The sequence below is a fragment of the Numenius arquata genome, chromosome Z, assembly GCF_964106895.1.
Source record: "Numenius arquata chromosome Z, bNumArq3.hap1.1, whole genome shotgun sequence".
Taxonomy (NCBI): Eukaryota; Metazoa; Chordata; class Aves; order Charadriiformes; family Scolopacidae; genus Numenius; species Numenius arquata.
The window spans coordinates 10,752,370-10,773,210 of record NC_133616.1 but is presented as its reverse complement, the minus strand read 5'-3'; the positions used below and the strand labels follow the sequence as shown (position 1 = coordinate 10,773,210).

General features: G+C 51.8%; 1 protein-coding gene across 1 annotated transcript in view; it reads right to left on the bottom strand.

The window, feature by feature from the left end:
• The window catches only part of CNTFR (ciliary neurotrophic factor receptor), a 212,318-nt gene that overhangs the window by 57,380 nt on the left and 134,097 nt on the right, over positions 1-20,841 (bottom strand). The window contains exon 4 of the mRNA XM_074166564.1: positions 1,993-2,223. Within this exon, the coding sequence (XP_074022665.1) occupies positions 1,993-2,223 (231 nt within the window). The remainder of the gene's footprint in view (positions 1-1,992; positions 2,224-20,841) is intronic.

Here is a 20,841-nt window from a genome sequence, read left to right as displayed (position 1 = left end):
CTTCATCTCCATCTCCACCTCCATCCCTATCCCCTCCTGGGATGCTCCCAAACCCGCTTCTCCGCAGCAGCCCCTGCACCTCCAGGGAGTCAGTCATGCCTTGCAGAGGCAGGAAAGTTTCGGGGGGGAGGGTCATGCAGGGGCTGGGGATGGCAGTGATGGGAAAAGAAACCTTGCAGAGAACATTAAATTAAAATCCAGGCAATTAAATTAATTACCACTAAAAGCGTCTCACCTGATTAGTTCCTTGCATACTTAATTGCATTAACAACATCGGGCATTCGCTTGTTTATTTGTGGCCCTCTCTCCTGGGGCTGGTGGCCCTGCAGTGTCCGACCAAGTTCCTCAGCTGCCCGGTGGTCAGGGGGGCTGTGAACTGCCAGCAAATGGGAACACGCAGTAATAGGAAACAGCAGGATTTGGGCTCTAACGCTGAGCAATTCCCATGGGTCCCTGAGCGGATTGACAGGGATTACTATTAGTGAGGTGCTTAGCAGATGGAAGAGCCATTGCAAAGTCACGGGGATGCCACAGCTGCAGAGGAGGCGGTTGGAGGAGGCTGCAGCCCCCTCCCTGCTCCCCTCGTTTCCTCCAGACCTGGGCTGCAGCCCCTCTTACACTGGCACAGGCTGGGACCTCCCCCCAGGTGGAATCTGGTCAGCACATGCCCAAGCGGAGGAGCTGCACAGCTTCTTCCTCCTCCTCCTGCTGCTGCCTGCTCTGCACCCAGCTCCTGCCTTCCCTGCCTCCAGACAACCCCTGAACACCTCCTCACCCTGACAGCATGGCTGAGAGCCCCCTGACTCATCTGCCACTGCCTTTTTGTCTGCCATGCCCCCAACCCTGACACCTACTCACTGCCATACCCCCTGCCCTGTGCTGACTGCTGCCCCCCTCACTTCTCACGTTGCCTTTCAGCTTCTTCTAGCACCTCTTTCCCCTTGGCACACGCGCCAGGATCCCTCCCAGTGGACCCCAAAACCGTGAGTTGGACACTGTGCAGCATCCCTGAAACTCGCATTTCTTCAGCCTGACCTACAGGTGCAGAGAGCCGCTCCTGTCTGATTTGCAGGGCTTATGCGGGCTGTGGCTGGTCCTCCTGCAACCCTCTGCCCCCGGATCATGGTTGAGGATGGAAACACCACCCTGGTTCTGACTCAAGGTGCTGAAGGTGAGACAAGGAGCAGAGAAAGGCTCTGCTGTGTCCCCCCAAACCTAGAAATGTATGGCCACCTACACGATGTGTCCCCAGCTGGTGGGGCTCCTATCTGGTGCCTCGCAGTGTCCTGCGCAGCAGCCACCATCCCATAACCAGCTACACTGGCTGGTGCTCCCGGACACCCTCCGCTGCCGGTCGCAGACGCCGTCCTGTGAAACACGCAGTTGCTATCAGCTGTACAAACACAGCAGCCCACCCAGCACACAGCTGCTATCAGCTCTCGGCATCGTGTGAAATAACAGCACCGCTCTTATCTCCCGCACCGAGACCTGTAAATCAGCGCATCTCGTGCTGAAGATATGCGAAATCCCGGGAAATGTGCAGCTGTCCTCCAACACGCCTGTACACGGGGGCTCCTGCAGACACGCAGCAACTGCCACCACCTTTTTGGCTGCTCCTCTGAAACAACCGTGTGGCAGTAAACCCAGCCAGGGCACCTCCTTCCCAGCTGTAAACCCCCTCTGACAGCTCAGCCCCAACTCTTTCCACCGGCAGAGATGGTGGTTGTTGCACTGGGCTGGATGGAGAGACAACTTCCCTTCCCAAATTATTCCTGGGGCATCATTTAATCCACTGGCTTTGATGCAAAGTTTGGGGCAGGAGGGGCTGATGCCAGCATCATGCTGCTGGGATTATTACACTGTTGGGAGCTCGCATGTCCATATGCATGGAGAGTAGAGGGGCTGGCATGGCAGGAGGGGGCTGTGAGGGGTCAATATGGGAGCAGGGAGCATGGCCCCGTCCCCCGCAGTGTCACACGCCAGGGTACTCACTTCCCACCCTCAGGTAGGTCTGGTATTTGAGGTGCCAGGAGGAGCCCTCGTAGCAGGAGTACTGGCCGCTCTGCGTCAGGTCGACGTTCTTCAGGATCAGGTAGGACCCGTTCAGATGGGACTCGTCGATGTCGGTGCCATTGGCCGTCCAGGTCACAGCTGCGTCCCAGTCCATGGAGCCACACTTCATGGTCACATCTGCGCCTACCCGCTCGTACTGGATGTGGCTGTCTGTGGGGAGGAAGAGGAGAAAAACAGGTGAGCTTGGAGCCCCATGGGCAGAGCTGCCTTGGAAACAGCATCTTACCATTGCTTGTATTGGAAGTGAGGAAAGGACCAGGGCATGGACCGGCACTGTCGTGGTGGCCAGGGAAGCCTGGCTCTGTTCTCCAGTTCTCCTCCTGGCTCTGATAATGACTTATTTTAATCTTAGATCAGAGTGGATCAACCAGCATGGACCAGAGGATTTGGACTCATAGAATCATAGGATCACAGAATGCTTAGAGTCGGAAGGGACCTTAGAGAACACTGAGTTCCAACCACCCTGCCATGGGCAGGGACACCTCCCACTAGACCATGCTGATTGAAGCCCCATCCAGCCTGGCCTTGAACACTTCTAGAGATGGGGCATCCACAACTTCTCTGGGCAACCTGTTCCAGTGACTCATGGACCACCTCCACACCTCCACCTCACAGGATGCCATCCTCTGACCTTTACCTTGGAGGAGGTATGTCAGGGATGTACATACGGCTCACCAGCCAAATGTCCCGCAGCACAGCCAGACGCTCACACCAGCAAGTCACTGCTGCTCCTGTATCTACCTGGCTTGTTGCAGGATGCAAACCTAAATGCACACATTGGAAATTCCCAGCAGAGAGGTGACAGAGCCCCAGGACTTGTCACCAGCAAACTCAAGTTATTCACTAGTGGAGGTGGGAAGCCGGAAGCTGCCCTGGCAATTCCCTGCCTAGGAAATCAGGTGGGAGGATGGCAATCTAACTGTGCCGTGCCTTGGGAAGGGGCAGCTGCTCGGTGCAGGCTGTGCTGTTTGTCTCCCTGCCTGTCTTTTCTTCCTGCCCTACAATAACACGGTGCCTTGCTGAGCTGTTTGATTTAACGTGTTGCGAGTGGGGCAATACAGCTTATTGGGCACCAGCTGCCTAATTGAATTTTCTCAGGTTTCTGGATAGGAGCTCGAGCTGACATTCATTAATGATGCTTAACAATTGAATCCTTCCTGTCTTGCTACACTGGCTGTGCTGAGCTGCGTGTGGCAAGGATAAAACTGTGGGGGTGTCTTGAGGTGAAGCAGGACAGGGGGATGAGCAGAGGATGAGGTTCCTTTTAGGCTTCATCGAGCCTTTGTGCACAGACAAGGGCTGTTCGGTTCTCAAAATGCTCCTGGGTTTCAAAAACACATTTGACAAGGTGGCTCCCAAGGAAACCAAGCAGCCCCGACACAGGGGGAAAGTCCTTGCAAGGATTTATAGCAGATAAAGGTCAGGAGACCAAAGGTGAGAACAAGCGGTCAGATGTGGCAGTAGAAGACGTCACTGGTGAAGTTCGGCAGAGATCAGAGATGGATCAGAGCTGCCCAACACCCTCGTAACTCACGGGGAATAGGGGGCCAAGGCAGGGAGAGGGGACAGCCAGGGCAGCCAAATCACAGCCGGGTGCAAAAGCAGTGCAGAACGCCATCGCGGCACAGACCCACCAGCTGGTAATGCTGTGTCGATAAATGCACAGGGAGGCACACATGGAAAATTGAGCCTCATTTCTCCCACCACTCACGGCTCCAAATGAGCAGCAGCCTCCATGGAAACATATCTTGGAGTTACCGTGCTCGCTTCCCCAAAAGCATCAGCTCGGTGGTGACCGAAAATGCAAACCCGACACTAGGAATTATTCAGAAAGGGATTGAGAAGAAAGTGGAAAGCACTGTACCCTAAAAGCCGTGCACAAATCTATCACAGTGACATTGGGAGTACAGTTCAGCTGAAAACAGAGCAGAGAGAGAAAATGGGGAGAGCAAAGGCTGGAAACAGCCCCCACCTAAGGATGGCTTAACAGACTCGATCCCTTCATCCGTAAAAGGAGACAACCGAGCAGAGATGTGACAGGCACCTAAGCAATACTGAGTGACATGGAGAGGATGAATAGAAAAGGACTGCTTGCTCCTTTCCCTAATAAAATAATTAAGGTGCAGCAAATGAAAACAAGCAAAAGAAAGTGCTTTTTCACACAATGAATGATTAAATTACAGAAACCCATGTCCATCAAATGCTGTGGATGTCAACATTTTGGGGAAAATAGTGATTAAATTAATCCACAGAAGAAGACACCACCGAGGGCAGTAAAACACTGAGCTGCCTGGTGAGCCCGGGGAGGCTGCAGGCAGCTGACAGTGGCGGGGGGGGACGGGACGGGACAGGAGAAGCACCCCCAAGCTTGTCCTGCTCTTTTCTCCCTCTCTAGACATAGTCTCTGGGTCTTGTTGATAGGTGGGACCACATGGGCACGATCCAGCCACTCCTTATGTGAAAGCCCAAAGCCTGAGCCCATCTGCAAAAGAGAGAGACCCAGGGTGAAGCTGGCCTCGGAGGAGACCCTGGCAGGTCTGAGTCCTCCTGCCGACAGTGTGTCAGGACACCTACTTAGGAGAGGGAAGCAGTACCTTTGGGGGTACTATCCCTGCTGGGAAAGAGGGTACTAAGAAGAGACAAGGAAAAGTTGGCTTGTTGTGAGTAAGGTGCTGGTGAGATGCCTCAAAATCATTTCAGACACTAGCTAAGGGTGGGGACCTTTGAGAAACTGCACTGATCAGACAAGTGTGTTTCAAATGTCCTAAAAAAGCTTAGAGCATACACTACAGCCAGAAAGAAAGGAAAGCATCTAAGCCGAGCCATCTGTGTGAGGAGGGGTAGCTGGAATGGGTCCAGATAGACAGGCAGATAGGCAGAAGTGTGGAAGAAGATGGATGGGTGGACGGAAGAACGAATGCGTGTGACCACAGATAGATGGACAGCTGGCTGGAGGGGCACAGATGGGATGGAGGGAAATGTATGAAGATGAAAGGATGGATGACTATGCAAGTGGATGGATGGATGGATAGATGGGCATATATGGGGATGCAGAGATGTGTAAGAGCGTGGAGGGGTAAGAACACAAGCATGGCGATGCATGTGTATGGAGGGATGGGTGGACAGATGGGTGGGTCAGTGAAGGGAGGGAGGGATGGAAGGACCAATGAACAGCAGTGGAGTTGGGTGGATGGTCGGCTGTTTGAACGGCTGTGGAGATGGATGGATGGATGGATGGATGGATGCACAGATGACTAGGCAGATGGGTGGAGGGATAGTTACAGATACCAGAGCTAAAGTAAGAGTCCCAGCACTTTACTCAATTTCTCCTCTAATTTCTTCTCTTACATAGGTGAAGACATTTCCTCTTCCCCTTCCCTTCTGGGTCACAAAAGGCCATTGACTCTCCTGGCCTTACACTTGGGGATCTGCTCGGCAGAGACACTGGAGACACTGCATTACCCAGTAGCCTTGCATGGAGAAAGGCTCATTGCAGTGATGGGTCCACAGACCTGTCTGCCTTGCCTGGCTCCTGTCTTCCCAGTGCCTGGCCCCTTTGGGCCAGGAAGCTTCGGGGTTTTCAGCTCTGCTTCTAAGGACTGTGGCTGAGAGCTTGTCTGTACCTGGTGGCAGCAGGACTAAGCTGGGAAGGGAAAAGGCACCTTGAATTATTTCCTATTTGTCCTTAAACACAGTGCAAACATGTTGGAACTCATCCAGAAGGACTGAGGGAGCCATTCCTGGAAGACAGGTCTTTGAAAGCAATGCTCCTTTCCAAGGCAATGATTTAAGGCCCCTGACGAAGAAGAAACCCAAAGCACAGATTCTGAGGAGGCGTTTCTCCCAGCCAGGTTTGCTGAGGCTCTTACTGGAGCTCAGCCAGGTCCTCACATTACTCCTGCCCCATTCCAGCCATAGGAGTCCCACCCATGAGAATGCATGGCAGCTCCACTGGCAGGTGTCACCTCCCTTTGGGAAGGGGCACCATGGGGACAGTCCCCCCTGCCCCATCCAAGCTGGAGCAGCCCTGTCCTGTGCTGTGGACACCAGTTCTGCTTTAGGATGGGGATGGGCAAGAGTGACCAGAGCTTTTACTGGGAGCCTCCACTTCCCACAGGCTGGGTATGGGCAGGACGCCCCTGCCCCCAGCCCACCCAGAGCCTCACAGCTCCCTCAAACAGGGAGGGGAAGGAGGTTTGTCCCCTCTCCTAGTAGTCACATCACTGGTAACACAAGGGATCGGAGGCTGAGATGGTGCTTGTGCTGTAGGGCCAGTCCTCCTGGCTGGACACCAACGGGTGGCACAGGCAGAACAAGGGCCAATGGCCAGGATGTTCGAGCTGGACATGGAAGAAAATTTATTCTCCAGGAGGGTGGTTCAGCCCTGGGACAGGTATCCTCAGAGAGGGGGTACCTCCATCCTTGGAGGTTGTCAGGGCTCTTTGACAAATCCACTGTTGGGGATAGCCCTCCTCTGAGTGGGACATTGGACTAAATGCCTCCAAAAATCTCTTCCCATTGACACGGCTGTGATTGTTGGCTAGACGTGATCTTTAGAAAAGCTGCCCTGCCCCTACACCACCCTGCTTCTACAAAGTATGCTGCTTTTTGGGTCAGGCAACAGCAGGAGGGTGAAGGACGAGAGGCTAGGATGCTGCACCAACCAGCAACATGCCTCTGAGCATCCAACCCCACCAAGGGCCACATCATTTGCTGCAGCACAGAACACAAGACAGGCACAGCAGGGCTTATGACATGAAGTCCCAGAGCTGGACAGGAACTATGGTGATGCATAATGAGGGCAGAAATTACAGCTTTACCCACAGCCCTGCCAAGCTGCAGTGGAGGGAAGATGGTAGCTGCCATCGGGACAGAGACACACACACATCTCCCAGTGGTGGACCTGGGGTAGCTGGGTGAAACAAGCTCTGAGCTGGTTTTCTGCCCTCCTAGTGATGATGAGTGACAATTTGATGGCATGATCTGTGCAATTGCAATGCAATGGGGACCAATGGTACAGTGGTCTAGCAGAAAGACACGGAGGGAAGATGAGACAAAACAGCAGGGCCCACGAGAAAATGTTTGATGCTTCCCAAACCCACCCTCCTCAGCTAGAGGTCCTCAATGGAAACATCATCCTCATTTTCCTTCTTAATGAGTCTTGACCTGCATCGAGACTGCAAGGGCAACAACAACAGGGAAATACAGCAAACCCCAGGGCTTCCCTGGCACGTGCTGTGATGGGAAGGAGCCAAACTCCTCTTGGGACCCTCCATCTCCACTGGCTGCTCTCCTTCTGTTCCCACCAAGGCTCCCACCCTGCCAGGGTGGGCTGCTGCCAGGGCAAGTGTGTCACTGGGCACTGCCCTGTGCCACATACATGGAGCCATGCCACAGATGTGGCCCCGAGGGTCTGTGTCCAAACGCCTGAAGGGTCCTTTGAAGAGCGAGCAGAGGAAGCGGGGAAGATGGTTTGCATTCCCGGTGCTGGCGCTCACTGCAGCACCTCAATGGGACTCTTTGTGCCCAGGCCCATTGCAAGCCAAGCTCCAGCATGCACAGACGGAGGCCAAAACCACCCTGGCTGTCACAGTGATTCACAGGCAGGCAGGCACAACTGGTTCCCCCGGAGCCCTCTGCCCAAATGCGCTGGGGGTTGTGGCTGGCATAAACAGAGCGAGAGCAAAAGGAAGCCCTTGAAGCATTTTTTGGGGACAAAAAGACACAAGCACTCTTCTCCTCTGCAGGATGCATAGCCTCTGGCTCTGCCCCTCTTTTGCAGGTGGGGAAACTGAGGCAGTGGGAAAGGACGTGTCCCCACTTCCCCTGACAGAACGTGGAGCACTTCTGTAGCGGGATGGAGAATTACATACGTGCCTTCAGATAGAAGAGTCTTCACCCCCATTAGCCTTCCTACCTCCCTCCCCAAGCAACTAGCCACGAATAATCATCTCAGCGGCTAATTAGCTCCCTGTGTATGTATTCATAAATTATACATTTAATATTTACACAGTGCCGGGGCTATGTTTCCAAGCAGATAAACCGGCGAGGTCTTGTGCCCTGCAACTTCCCATGGTAAATGAGACGAACAACCCCACAGGAGGCACGCAGGGAGCTCCAGAGGATGGGGAGAAGGAGGCCAAAGAGCCCAACCAGCATGTGGAGGGAAGGAGGAGAGCACTGGTTCCCCACCTTGGCTGGCCACCACTGCAAGAGCTGCAAGCACCTCTGCTCAGCTCTCTCGCAGGCTGCCCTGACTCCTTTCAGAGCTGTCTCATGTGCCAGTGCCTGGGGAGAAGGTGGCTTGGCCATCTCCCATCATCCTTCCTGCATGGAGGACGATGTTCCTGGCTATTAGGTCCGGGTCTCACATTGTGATGGCACAACTCTGTGCCTTCTCTCCTGCTCCTGCACCCATGCTGGCTGTCATGAGCATCACAAACCGTGCCTTAGGGATGCTGGAGGCTCTGCTCCTATCTGCAGTTTCACAGCCCTGAGGTCTGCTCTTCTGGAAATGGAACAACCTCTGGCACTGGAGAGGGTTTCCTGACACCAGGTTCCTGAAGCACACCCCATCCTTCATCTCCTCACATCTCTTCCCTTTAGTACCCCTTGGTCTTCATACGGCTTTTGTTGCCAGCAGAAACCTTCCCTTCAAGGAGAAGGAATTTCATGCTTAAGGAGGCAGTTCTTCCACGAGTGATTTAAAACTAGATACATCTTTGTAAGGAAACAGGCATAATTAAGTGTCATCGATGTAGCCAAAGATATGGACCGTTCCAAGTTAATTTTGTCCATTAATGAAGAATTGCAGCAAGCAGAGACCACGTTTGTTTGCTCTGCTTTGGTAAATCCCTGGAGTCAGCAGCTTTGCTCTCTTGACAAGAAAAAATAATTAGCAAGAAACTTTAATTAAGAGATAACAGATGGGTGCTAAAGGACTTGTACTCAATTACTCCATGATAGTCTGGGAGCAGACCTTGGTTTACTTCAGGGGTGTTGTAAAGAAGGCACTTCCTTCCCCGACATGCTCTGCTCAGGGCAAGATCCAGGGCAGGAGAGCCTCTTCTCTTGGCCTGGACGTGACCACAAAACTTACTCCCATGAGGGTGGGCAAAGCCCTGCTGCCCCTGAAGAAGGTCTTCCCCAGCTCTGCAGCAGCTGTACCTCCCACCACTGTTCTGCAGCTGAGCTCACCTTCCTCTGCAGCTTCACCCCAAATCCAGCTGGGGACGTCACCCGTCCAGCTGGGGTGAAAAGGGCCCTCATGGCCCTTCTAGACACTCAGCTGGCAGAGGCTGATGCTTCTTCCATGAAACTTAATGCGGTATCTGCTGGGACTTCCTGGGGATGAAGGGAAACTTCTGCAATCTGTCACAATAATAGTCCACATCACAGACTCCCTCCTGGACCTACTGGTCCAGCAGCGGGGAGGTGTGATGCCTGTTCTGCTACAGGCTTGGCACACTGTTCCAAGGGCCAAGCTCCAGGTGACACGGTCAGGACAGTGTCACAGTCAGAAAGGTGGCACTTGCATGGCTCATGCGTGGGAGCCAACAAGGCTATTCAGTGGCAGGGCTTAAGCACCCGCCCGGGGAGAAAAGGCAGTGTTAATCCCAGTGGGAAACCGCAGAACAGAGACCCACTGCTGGAACCAGAAGCAGAAGCGAGGGCCAAGTCCTTGCTGCAGCACTGGCTCAGCCCCAAGGGATGCGGCAGCTCCCCGTGCCTTGTGGGCTGTGGTCCCACGCTGAGCCCTGGCTGAGAGACACGGTAGCAGGATGGGGGAAGCTGCCTTAGCAGACAACTAACTGCAGCGTCATTTTTCTGCCTGTGTCACATCACCAGACTGGCTGAACTGATGGCTTTGGCCCCGTCTGAGTGGCATGTCACCAGGGCAGAGCATGCCCTCCCTGTGCCAGAACAGCGTGGCTATGTCCATGTCTTGTAGCGGCCTTGCTGCGTTTTCAGCAGCCCCATATTGGGACGGAGCCTCTCTCGTAGCTCTTCAGACCTGCCAAACCACATCAGCCTGGAGCATCATGCTGGCAGTGCTCCCTGCTGCAAGCCAGAAGGGCTCCACGTCAGCGGCAGCCTTGTTTCCCCACGTGCGATCACACACAGTTCTTGTTGGAAGTAGCCGGAGCTGTACAAGAGCCTGCTGCCCAAACACCAACTTGTCCCTGGTTGCAGGGGACAAGCAAACCCAGGAACAGCAACCAAGTCCAGCATGCCTTGGTAACAGCATCTCTCCAGTCACGCATGGGTAGGAGAACCCAAAGAAGCTGCCATTTCCCATGGCTTCGGGGTAGGATTGAGCTCTGCCAGAGGGTACTAATGCTGGTGTATATCCATCTGCAATGACTGCATACCTCGAGCACTGATCACCTTGTGTTATCATAAGCGGGACCAAGAGAAGATGGACCTCTGCTGCTACTTCTGCTTTTCTGTCTCAGCTGCTCTGTGGCAGAGAAGGTTGGATGCTGTCAGGCTGGTGATCATTGCTTTTTTGTTTTTTTTTTTTGTTTTTCCAGGAGACTTTGCTCTTGCATCCCAGGAGAGGACCTGAGCTCATGTGTTGATCTGGTTTCCAACAGGAGGTCTTGGTTAAGACCTGCACTTAGATGTCCTAGCTATTCTGGTCCAAAAATGTCTGTGTTTTAGGACTCCAAGTCCCAAGGCTGAGCTATGACACCATTTTTGTCCTAAGGCAAAGGGAAGGCTGGGTGGGACCTTGCCCACGCAGCTTCCTTACAAAGTCAACTTGAGACGACTTGTCCTGAGGAAGAGGACCGTTGCCCCGTGAAGCAGCAACTCCTCCAACACCCCTGCATCTACGCTACAGATTCCCTGGCACGTGGGGTGGTATGAGATGAGAGGGAAAGTTGTTGGAGGACCAGAGGGAGATGAATGGTACTAACGGGAACCAGCACACAGCACAAAAGTCCCACCAATATCCTCCAAGCCGAGGATCACTTGAGCCTTTGCCCTTTGCTGCCAGGTGACTGGTGTTAGCACCGCGGATGAATTAAAGGCTTGTTTTCTGGTCTTGCTTTTTCATGCAGACAGGATAAATAACTCAAGGCCACAAAAGAGTGCTTAGATCAGGCTTTTCAACACCGTTTAAAGGGAAATCAATACGATTCAGAATTAGGTGCCCAAATTACAGCCGTAAACACAAGAAAAGCTCATTGTGGTCCAGCAACAGTGCAAAGACGCCTGTGTTTACTAAGCTTTGGGGAGGGAGGGGGAAGGGCAGCCCCTCTGGATTGAGACGTCGGGGTAACTCGCACCCCACTGACCGCAAGCTGCCTTTTAAGCCCAGTGCACAGCATATACTTCCCCATCGCTGTTTGCCAATGCCCACGCTCCCACCCTCAAATAACAGCCTTCCTCCGCGCGAATGCATCGGGGGCGACCGCTATTTGTTCACATAACAACCCGGCTCCCGCTTCACCCCACTCAAGGCTGCAGATTAGCATCAGGCATTGTGCAATATTTTTTTTATTAGCACAGAATTATGGAAGTCAGAGGCGTAAAAGACCTGTTGGGTCCCACTCAGTCCATCCTCCTTCTGCCAAGACAGTATTGGTCCCTGCAGCATATTTACTATTTCTCCGGTCTAATTTTACATACTGTACAATCTGTGCAGTGCCAAGTTACGATCCCTGTGTGAGAAGCAGAGCTCTCAATTTCCAGGCTCTTGGGTGTGTAAAATCACAACCGCGATGTTAAATTAACTTTTTTTTCCCTTGCATTTAATCATTTAATAGCTCTAAAATTCAGCCCCTCAGGCTCTTTCTGTCTGTCTGTTGGCTGGGGTTTTGCCTGCTGTAGGCCAGTGGCTTGTCGCTTACAGATGTAACGCTCACACCCCTGGGTGGATCGGCAGCAGCTGGGCTCGAAGCTGGGACCGCTGCAACTGAACACATGAACTTCTGCAGCCTGAGGGTGGATAAACTCCTTTGCTTTCTTAACCACAGGTACGGGAGGTTCATCCTCTTCCTTACAACCTGCCCCCAGCAGCAAGAAGGCAGCACAGGGCACACTGTGTGCAGGGCCAGGACTCAAAGGCAGCACCCAGGCTAGATTTAGAGACCAAAGCAGGGCTGCAACCTGCACCACCGAGACATGGGGGGACAGGACAGCACCAAAGTATTACCAGTGATGCCCTGTGCCCAGAAACTCCCAACAGAAACACCAGTACTTCTTCCTCCATCCCTACATCCACGGGATGTTAGACCCCAGGACATGTTTCTTCCCAGGAGTGGGATTTCTTCCTCCCCGCACCAACACTTTATGTATGTGGCTATGGGATAACAGAGGAACTGAGCTGCTGCCAGTGCAGCACAGCGAACAGGGTGGGAAGAATAGATCCTGATAAAATGGGAAGCATTTTCCCGAGCAAATGTTTATTTTCTTTTGTTTTGTTTTTTTTTTTTTTTTTTGAGTCAGTCACCGTCAGTCACTTCTCCAAGTACCACTTGCACTTCTGTATCTTTGTGATGATTTCAAAGCAATATTAATAATAAGGCAACCATCTACTCTGCCCATCAGGGGCTGTATTAACAATTAAGCCAAGGCCTCGGGATTTGCCTCAGTAATAACGAGATATTACATTTGCATTTCATGCCTTTCACTCCAAAGGATCCTCAAGCAAAGCCAAGCCTGGTGCGTGCTGAGCCATGGCACAGCTGTGGAGCTGCAGCCCGACAGTCACACAGAGCATCTGCTGGTGCAAGCACCTCTGGGGTGAAAGATGGCAACGTATCAGATCCACAGCATACTGGAAAGAGCGTTACTTCCACCAGAAACATCAAGATGACTGTAGCTAAAGCAACACTGCAAACCAGCACAGAGATCCTGGATTTCAGGCAGAACGCGGAAGCAGGCTCCAGCCAGGGGCTGAATGAGCCTGAGTCTCTAGTTATGGGCTGGAAGATGTATATCTGGGCCACAAATGACACGGCTGCAGGATCATGGTCCCCAAATGGTTTCTGAGCAACTCACAGAGCACATGTATGAGACAGCAGGACCCTGCAAGCACATGGTGCTTTGAGGCATACAGACAGGGGCTTTGCGTGCCCTCTTGTGCAGATGCGCACACACACATCTCTGCAAAGCACAGTGCAGAAGCTCATGACAGATCATTCCACCTCTGAAAAGAAAGCCTTAAGATGAGGAATGTAAGCTGGGAGCCTTCACAGAATCACAGAATCACAGAATCACAGAATGATATGGGGTTGGAAGAGACTTCTGGAGATCATCTAGTCCAACCCCCTTGCCAAAGCAGGTCCTCCTAGAGCAAGTTGCACAGGAACGTGTCCAGGTGGGTTTTGAATGTCTCCAGAGAAGGAGATCAGCTTGGCTTCCCATTCCCAGCAGCAACACCGAGTGCTTTCAGAGAAGGGTGCATGCAACTCCTTGGAGGGCTGTGAACTAAGCTAGCTCCTGTCTGGTCCTGCTCCCTTGTTGGTGCACCAGTGTCCAGCACCCTTTCCAAAACCTCTGAAGCAGACATTCTTCATTAAGAAGCTGGGCATTTCCAAGTGGCCCCCACTGGCTGGGTGGTGGCAGAGGCCCCTGGATTCATCATGCAGAGCCCAAAATGACCGAGATGTAATTTCTATTCGATGCTGGCTGCCTCTCCGTTTCTGGAAACACCTCCTTCTCTGCAGAGCCTTTCCTGCTCATCTACCCACTGCTATTCCCTTTCTGTACCGCTTTTATTGCATTCCCTCTGAGTAATCTTTCAGAAGCAGAGAGCAGCGCTGCTTTCAGGCTCTGAAACGGGAGCTCAGCTTGCCTTTGAGAGCATCTCCTAACCTCCAATTACTGATGCTGCTGTTTCAGAGAGCCCTCAAGTTGGCGGGTTTTGTTGGGTTTTTTTTTTTCCCTTTCTTTCCTATGTTGGGGATGATGAGCAAATGTTAGTTCAGGAACAGACATTCATTCAGTATGATTTGAACTAATTGCCCATTATTTCCTAAATTTCAACACTTAAAAAGATTCGAGTGTCTTATTGCAAAACAACAGCTAAAAGGCCAGTTATGTTCATTGACTGAAATACAAATAAACATCCCCAGCTCTCTGGAGGGCTCTTGGGTTTGAAGCAGAAGATTTTACAGAAGCATATTTTCTGAAAGTAAGATTATACAGAAGCTCACCATGTCTAGATCTCCAGTTATCTGAAGGCACTACTGAATTACAACTACTGAATTACAACTATTATTAGCACAAGAGATACTTGAATTCTGGAATTTCTGTAAAACGTTTTGAATTCAGGTTCTGAAGCATTTAAAGGACCTGAGAAAATATCTTTGGCTCCAAGTCAACAAAGCACTTAGGCAAGCCCTTAACTTTCAGCATGTGTTTAAGTACCTTGCTGGCTTGGGGCTTTTAACCCCGGCAAAAAGAAAGCAAGAGGGAAGAAAAGCCAAAGGAAAAAGTTCTGCTGTGTGTGGAAATCTCCAGGCAAGCCGAAATAGTACGGGAATCTCTTCTGGAAAGTAAGAAAACAAAAAAATAATAGTGACTTGCTTTAAAATTAAACACTAGAGGAAGCGTTCTGGAGAGGGGAGAAAGACTCCCAGAACAAATGGAGTATTTCAATGTAGCCTAACGCCGTCTTCGCTCTCCTGCCTCTTCAGCATGCTGAAATTATTTATTGCTGAAAAAATTCCCCCAAAACAGACCCTTCCCACTTCCAGACTAAGCATGCTGAAAGAGAGAAAAATCTTGGCTTCGGCAGTGAAAAAACATCTCTGAAATGAGTCGGCTGTGAGAGGCTGTCTCCATCAGGAGGGAGGAAGAGGAGAAGGGATGAGGGAGTGAATAGTAGTAAGGAGGAGGAGGAGGAGGAGGAGGAGAAGGAGGAGAAGGAGGAGGAGGAGGAGGAAATTGCCCACAGGCAGGAGTATGCAAACAACTGCACACACTGCCTGTGGGAAGGGGAATAAGAGAAAGTCCATAAGGAGAGAAAATCAGTGCAAATCTATGCACGCAGGCATGGAAAGCAGCTACAGACAGCAAGCAGCTCTTCCCCTACCTCCGACTTGAGGCCACGCATAGAAAACAAACTGAAGCAGAGCAAAAAGAGGATGCTCTGCAGCCCACCCAGGGAGAGCGGCTGCCGGCTCGCAGGAGACGGTGACGGGGAGAGCGGCTGCCTGTGTGGGGATGGGTGGGAGGAGATGCTCTGGCTCCTCCAGGCTCCCACACTCACAGCCCCCCAGCTACTGTGGCATGTCCAGGGCAAGCTCAGGATGCCACAAAGTTGGACATGCTGCTCTGGGCCCCATCAAGGCAAAAGCCCAAACTTCCAAAAATTCTCCTTTAAAGAGAAAGGAAAAAAAAAAAAAAAAGAGGGAAGTTCTTTCATTCAGAAGGAAACCAAGGGTTTTCATGTCTTTTAGGTTTTTTCCAAAACCGCCCCACTGCGTTTTACAAAAAGCTTTGCAATCTTTTTTTGGGGAGGGTGATGAAAGAGGGGGTGTCAATTTAAAGTAGAGAGCCTAACCTTTTCTGAAAAATACCAAAAAGATGTGCTTTAGCCCTTCCCCTCGTCCTGCATCTTTTTTCTTTTTTTTTTCCTCCTTGACAGAGAAATATGATTTTGTAAAACATTCTGATGTTGATGTGACTTCATTTTCCAATGGAAAATGGCTCCCCTGAGGATTTTCCCCATCAGCTCTGCTCAGGACAGATTGGCAGCACATGCTTTGCTTCCTGATGGAGATACCCCTCCATGGGAAGTGCAGGGTCTCAGCATAGGGGACAGAGGTGGCTCCGTGGCTCCCCTCCAGGGGACAGGGCGACACTGTCACCCAAAGCTCCATGCCGACACCCAGCAAGGTGCAGTTCTTGGCTTAACAAGCTGACAACTCAAACAGATGAGACAAACAAGGAGAGCGTCATTCTCCTCGTCTTACAGATGGAGCTGAAGTTCCCAAAGCAGGTAAAATGACTGGCCCAAAGTTGTCAGCATCACAGCCAGGCTCTGATATTCCTCCTCCCTTGTGACCCTAGGGCACCTGGTACATCGACACCAGGGTTTGGCTGGGCTCTGCTGACCCTGCTAAAATACAAACACCCAAAGCACAGAATTCATTTGAGCTGGTGCCTTTTTATCCATCTTGAACCCCTGTATGCCCCTCGGGATGCCAGCACTCGGATGCTGCAGTGGCAGCTTGTGGGACTATGAGACAGCTGCTACAGTGCACACCAGTGACTCCCCCTGAAGTAACGAAGTAAAAAGCCTTCCATAAATAGTGGTTACACTAAAAAAACTCCTCAGGGCTAAGCAAGTTAAGAAAAACGGCCCAAACTCAGTGGAGGAAAGAAAACACAATTAAATCACCTAACAGCCCATATCAACTAATCCCCCAGGTTACCAGGCTTGACTCGAATATCTCTGCCTGCTGACACCCACCCCCCACCCCTCTTCCAGCCCTGGCACTGCTTTTCCCAGCATCCTGGCAAGGCAGCCATGCATGCTGTGTGGGAGAGAAAGGCCACCAGAGCCCAGGGCTCCCAGCACGCTGCCACAGCCCAACTGGGAGCCCCTAGCAAGGGGCTGTGCAACACAAAGCTTGGGAGCTGCTGGTCCATGCCACAGCATGAATTAAAGACACACAGTGTTTGCAGGAGGGTTCAGTATCCACCAGGCTGGGAGACACATTTGCAACGTCATACAACACTTTAAAAAAGCTGTGATGTGCTCTGGGCTGGCCTTCTCTGTCGGTAGCTCTTGCTATGCGGTCTTCAGTCTGGAGCTGTGATTTAGATGAAGAATGTAATGGGATTAAGTCTGCCTACCTAAATCCTGAAGTTTTCCTTCTGCATTTATATCCCAAAGTCCTACCCATGCATCAATAGAAAGATGCCCACAGCCATCTCTCTGGAGTTGGGATGAACAACATTGCAGAAACGTGGAGAAATAAATGCATCAGGGATACAAAGTCCCACGGACCCAACAGAACTCAGCAGAAAAGACATGCCCAGACTACAGCAAGATGGACAACTTCACGTGGAGGGATGGTTCACCAACACTCGAATATCTCTGCCCAAGTGACTGATCCAACCCCCTCCAAATTTCTTGGGGGACAAGGCACATTCCACCTCCTAAAGAGCACTTCTTGGTTGCTCAGGGGCTGTGAGTTTCCTGCTGTGTTTGCATGGAGAAGCTGGGAGCGAAGGGAGCACGTGGAGGTCCCATGCTTTGACAGCTGGATCTCCTGGAGGGCTGATGGACCCCACACCGAGCCTGCTGCCATGCAGATGACATGAACAGCACCTTCACTAAGGCTAAGTCAAGCTACACCAATGCCAAGAACCAGAAAAAAACAAAAGAAAACAAGAAAAAACCCCCAGCCCTGCATAGACGTATAAATGAATGTTTCTTCTAAAATGACAGACAGCTTCCGAAGCCTCATGTCATTACTATCCCCCCAGGATTTTCCTTTCTGTCTCCCATGCTGCCATCACAGCAGCTATGTAACTTTTGAATAGCAGAGACCGGCAGCATGAAAATGGCCGCAGTGATTATATTGCAACACATCGCTGCTTCCCCGAGCTGCAGCTCCCTCCTCCACTGTTGGAAGTGAAGTACGATCAATGCTAATTAATTAAGGGCCAGAACCTACCAACCATGGTCACGTTGAGTTCAGTGCTGTTTCTTGAATACTCAGGGCTCACGTTCCATAAAAAATGACGATCAGTCTCCAGCAACTCGGGTTGAAAACAACAGAAATTCTCTCTGCAAGCCGGGAGGGATGGACAGACCTGTCCATCTCAAAGCTGAGAGCTGGAGGGGTCACCTGCTCGGAGGCAGACTGATGTGCTGCGGCTGTAAATCAACAAAGCACCATTGACACGAGGGGAAGGAGAGTAAGGCAGCTTGAAGGCATCCCTAAAGGCTCTCCACCAACAGGAACCACAGAGCTGGTGGAGGTATTACACCCGACCGAGGCCAAGAGGAGGATGCTTGCAATGGGTCTAGCGAGAGAGCACAAGCATCCTCCAAGAGCAAGGAGGAGCAGTACCCTTTCTCTTAGCACCCAAAGGGCTGTGTGCTGCGATGCTGGGAGAAGGCAAGACAAGAGCTGGGTGTTACTGTGCAAAGCTGGGGGAGGTTCTTCAAGGGAAAAGCCCTGGAGATAGCTGAGGCAGAGAAGAGTCCCAGTAAAATGAATGGAATTGCAGCAGGAGTGCCAGTGGGAATGCTGCTACAGCTCACTAGCAAGTGACCCTGTGGCCATTGGCCTTGGCCACGGTTCCTCCACAAGCCAAGGGGCTTGTGTGATGCTCTAAGAGCTGGGATGAACCAGCAGGGACCCAAGCTCCTCAGCTGTCCTTCCCCTGTGCCACACAGGGGGGATCTTCACCCAAAGGCAAAAAGAGACAAGAGGCAAAAAGGCCAATTACCTCGTGCTTCCCAGCACAAAGGTAAAACTAACTTTCAAGTCTGCTGAGCACAGGAACTTGGTTGGATGTGATCCCTAGCCAGATGCCTCACTGCATCCCAGGTAGTATCCCAACTCCTCAGCAATGTCTCTGCACTTTCCTGTTTTGCTCCAACCCTCTCCGTTTGTCTCAGCAGCTGGCAAAGGCTGTGGCAGATCTCCAGGCTCCCAGCTACGGCCAGACATAGAGGTTTCCCATCGGAAATCCCAGTGAGAGGAGTAGACAGACAGACAAACATTAGCTTCTGGATTCAATACACTCTCACTCATGTGTACCTCAGTTTCTCGTTTGCACAGCGTCGTCTCAGCTGGAGCAACCACACCACAGTGCAGGCAATCTGCAGACGCAGCAGAGTCCGACCTGCCAGGGCTTGTGGCTTGGCTGGAGTCAGGGGCTCTCTGTGACTCATCCTACAAATTCTCAAGTTCACAGCTATGGCTGGAGACTCCCCTGGGGAGTCAGTGCTCCGGGCTTGCCCCGGAGAGGGTTTGCGCATAAACCATGCGAATGGTGAGCAGAGCTCTCCTGTCTGGTTGGAGATCTGAGCTTGGATGGATGCATGGACGTGTGGCTACCAGGACCGGCACGCAGCAGCAGATCCTTGTGCAGATGCTCTGCACAATGAAGGTCTACACCAGCTGCCGCTGTTGTGAGCCTGTCTTCCTATTGCTCACAACAGGACAGGACCCTGACCCCCCTCCATAGCTCAGTCACCTCTGTGAGGGATGCTCAGCAACTTCCTCAGCTTTATTTTCAGTTTGGATCCTGGAGGCAGCAAGTGTGGTCCCCCGCGAGCAGCACAGACCAGCAGAGGACAGAGGGGACCTCTCTCCAGAGAGCAGGAGCACGCTTTGGCATAACAAAACATCCATTCCCCACCAGTTCTCTGCCAGCAGAGCTGTGATACCCAGCAGCATGCCCAGCGCCTGGATATCAGAAATACGTGCACACGCATGCACACCTCATTACACCTTAGCAAACTCGGAAGGAATCAAGCAAGGAACGCTACATGCTGCAGCTCTGCTTAAACTTGTACATCCCAGTCGGCTCCTGGGTGTGATGGCGCCGGCTCTCTGCTGCTTACAAAGCACACAGCTCTTGGCTGGCAGAAGTCCTCCAGGCTTCCAGCCTTGCAGGTCAATGTTTCCAGCATCAACTCTCTAGACCCCTGGCTGCTTTGCAGCACTCCAGATTAGATAACTAAGAAGAATCCGGCTGCCACTGGATGGCTTAACAGGGATCGGCCACGGGGGAAACGCTTCAGGCTTTGCAAGCCAAAAGAGCTGGGAAGGTCAAGTGTGTTGAATCTGGGAGGAAGGGTGTGCCAGCTGTGTGCACCCTACGGCAAGGCTCTGACCCATCCAGGGGGGATTTTGCACCAGGAAGTGGATGTGTCTTGCCCAGGGACACACAACTATGAAACCGTGCAAGGAAAAGTTTTCAGCCCCTTCTCCTTGTCTCCTGTGCAGAGACACGGGCTGTTTCATTCCCACGTTGACTCACATACACAAAGCTGCTTCCCCATCACCAGCCTCTCCAGTATGGCTCTAAGCAGAGGAAGGCGGTAGGCTTCCAACAAGGCTCCAGAGTCCTCAGCTTCAATTAGTGCCTGGTGGCAGCTAAGCCTAAATAACAATCTTTCCCAGCAAATCCTACACCAAGAGATCAATGGTCCATACACTGGACTAATACTGCTGTAACCCCTCCTGCCTCCATCATCGTCAATTGCTGTGCGGTTTCACTTGAATTCTCCACCTGATTGGCCTTCTTGGAGCACTCATTACAAGGTGACACACATCGCTTTTCCCCTCTGTAACGAGCCTGCCACAGCCCCTGCTCAATCCTCCTTCTTCTTCTCCTTTTCCTTTTAATATGCCACAATTATATTGGCTTCTCTGCATGGATCCGCTCCATTTAGTGCTGCCCAAGACTGCTTATCCTGAAAGATGCTCTTTTCATTTGCAGGACAGACTACACATCTTGCAAGCTGCTCTCCTGTTTCTTTTTCACACCCTAGCATCTCCCACCCAGATTAGGAATCTGGGTATTAGGTATTCTCCTTTGCACGGAAGCACAGTGTCTGCCCAGAGAAATTAACACTCCCCCCCAAAAGACTTCGATTATTCAGGTTTCTGCACGTTGCGTCCCAGCATCTGTGCTACCGAGCACACTTTGTGGTTCCTTTGCTGTTCCCAGCCTTGCAAAACCCTCTCCCTGCAAAGCAGAGATGATAATGTTTGGTCTCAGTGTCTCGGTGTGACTGTGCTCCCATTACCCAGGGCTTTGCTTGGTCACAGACATGTC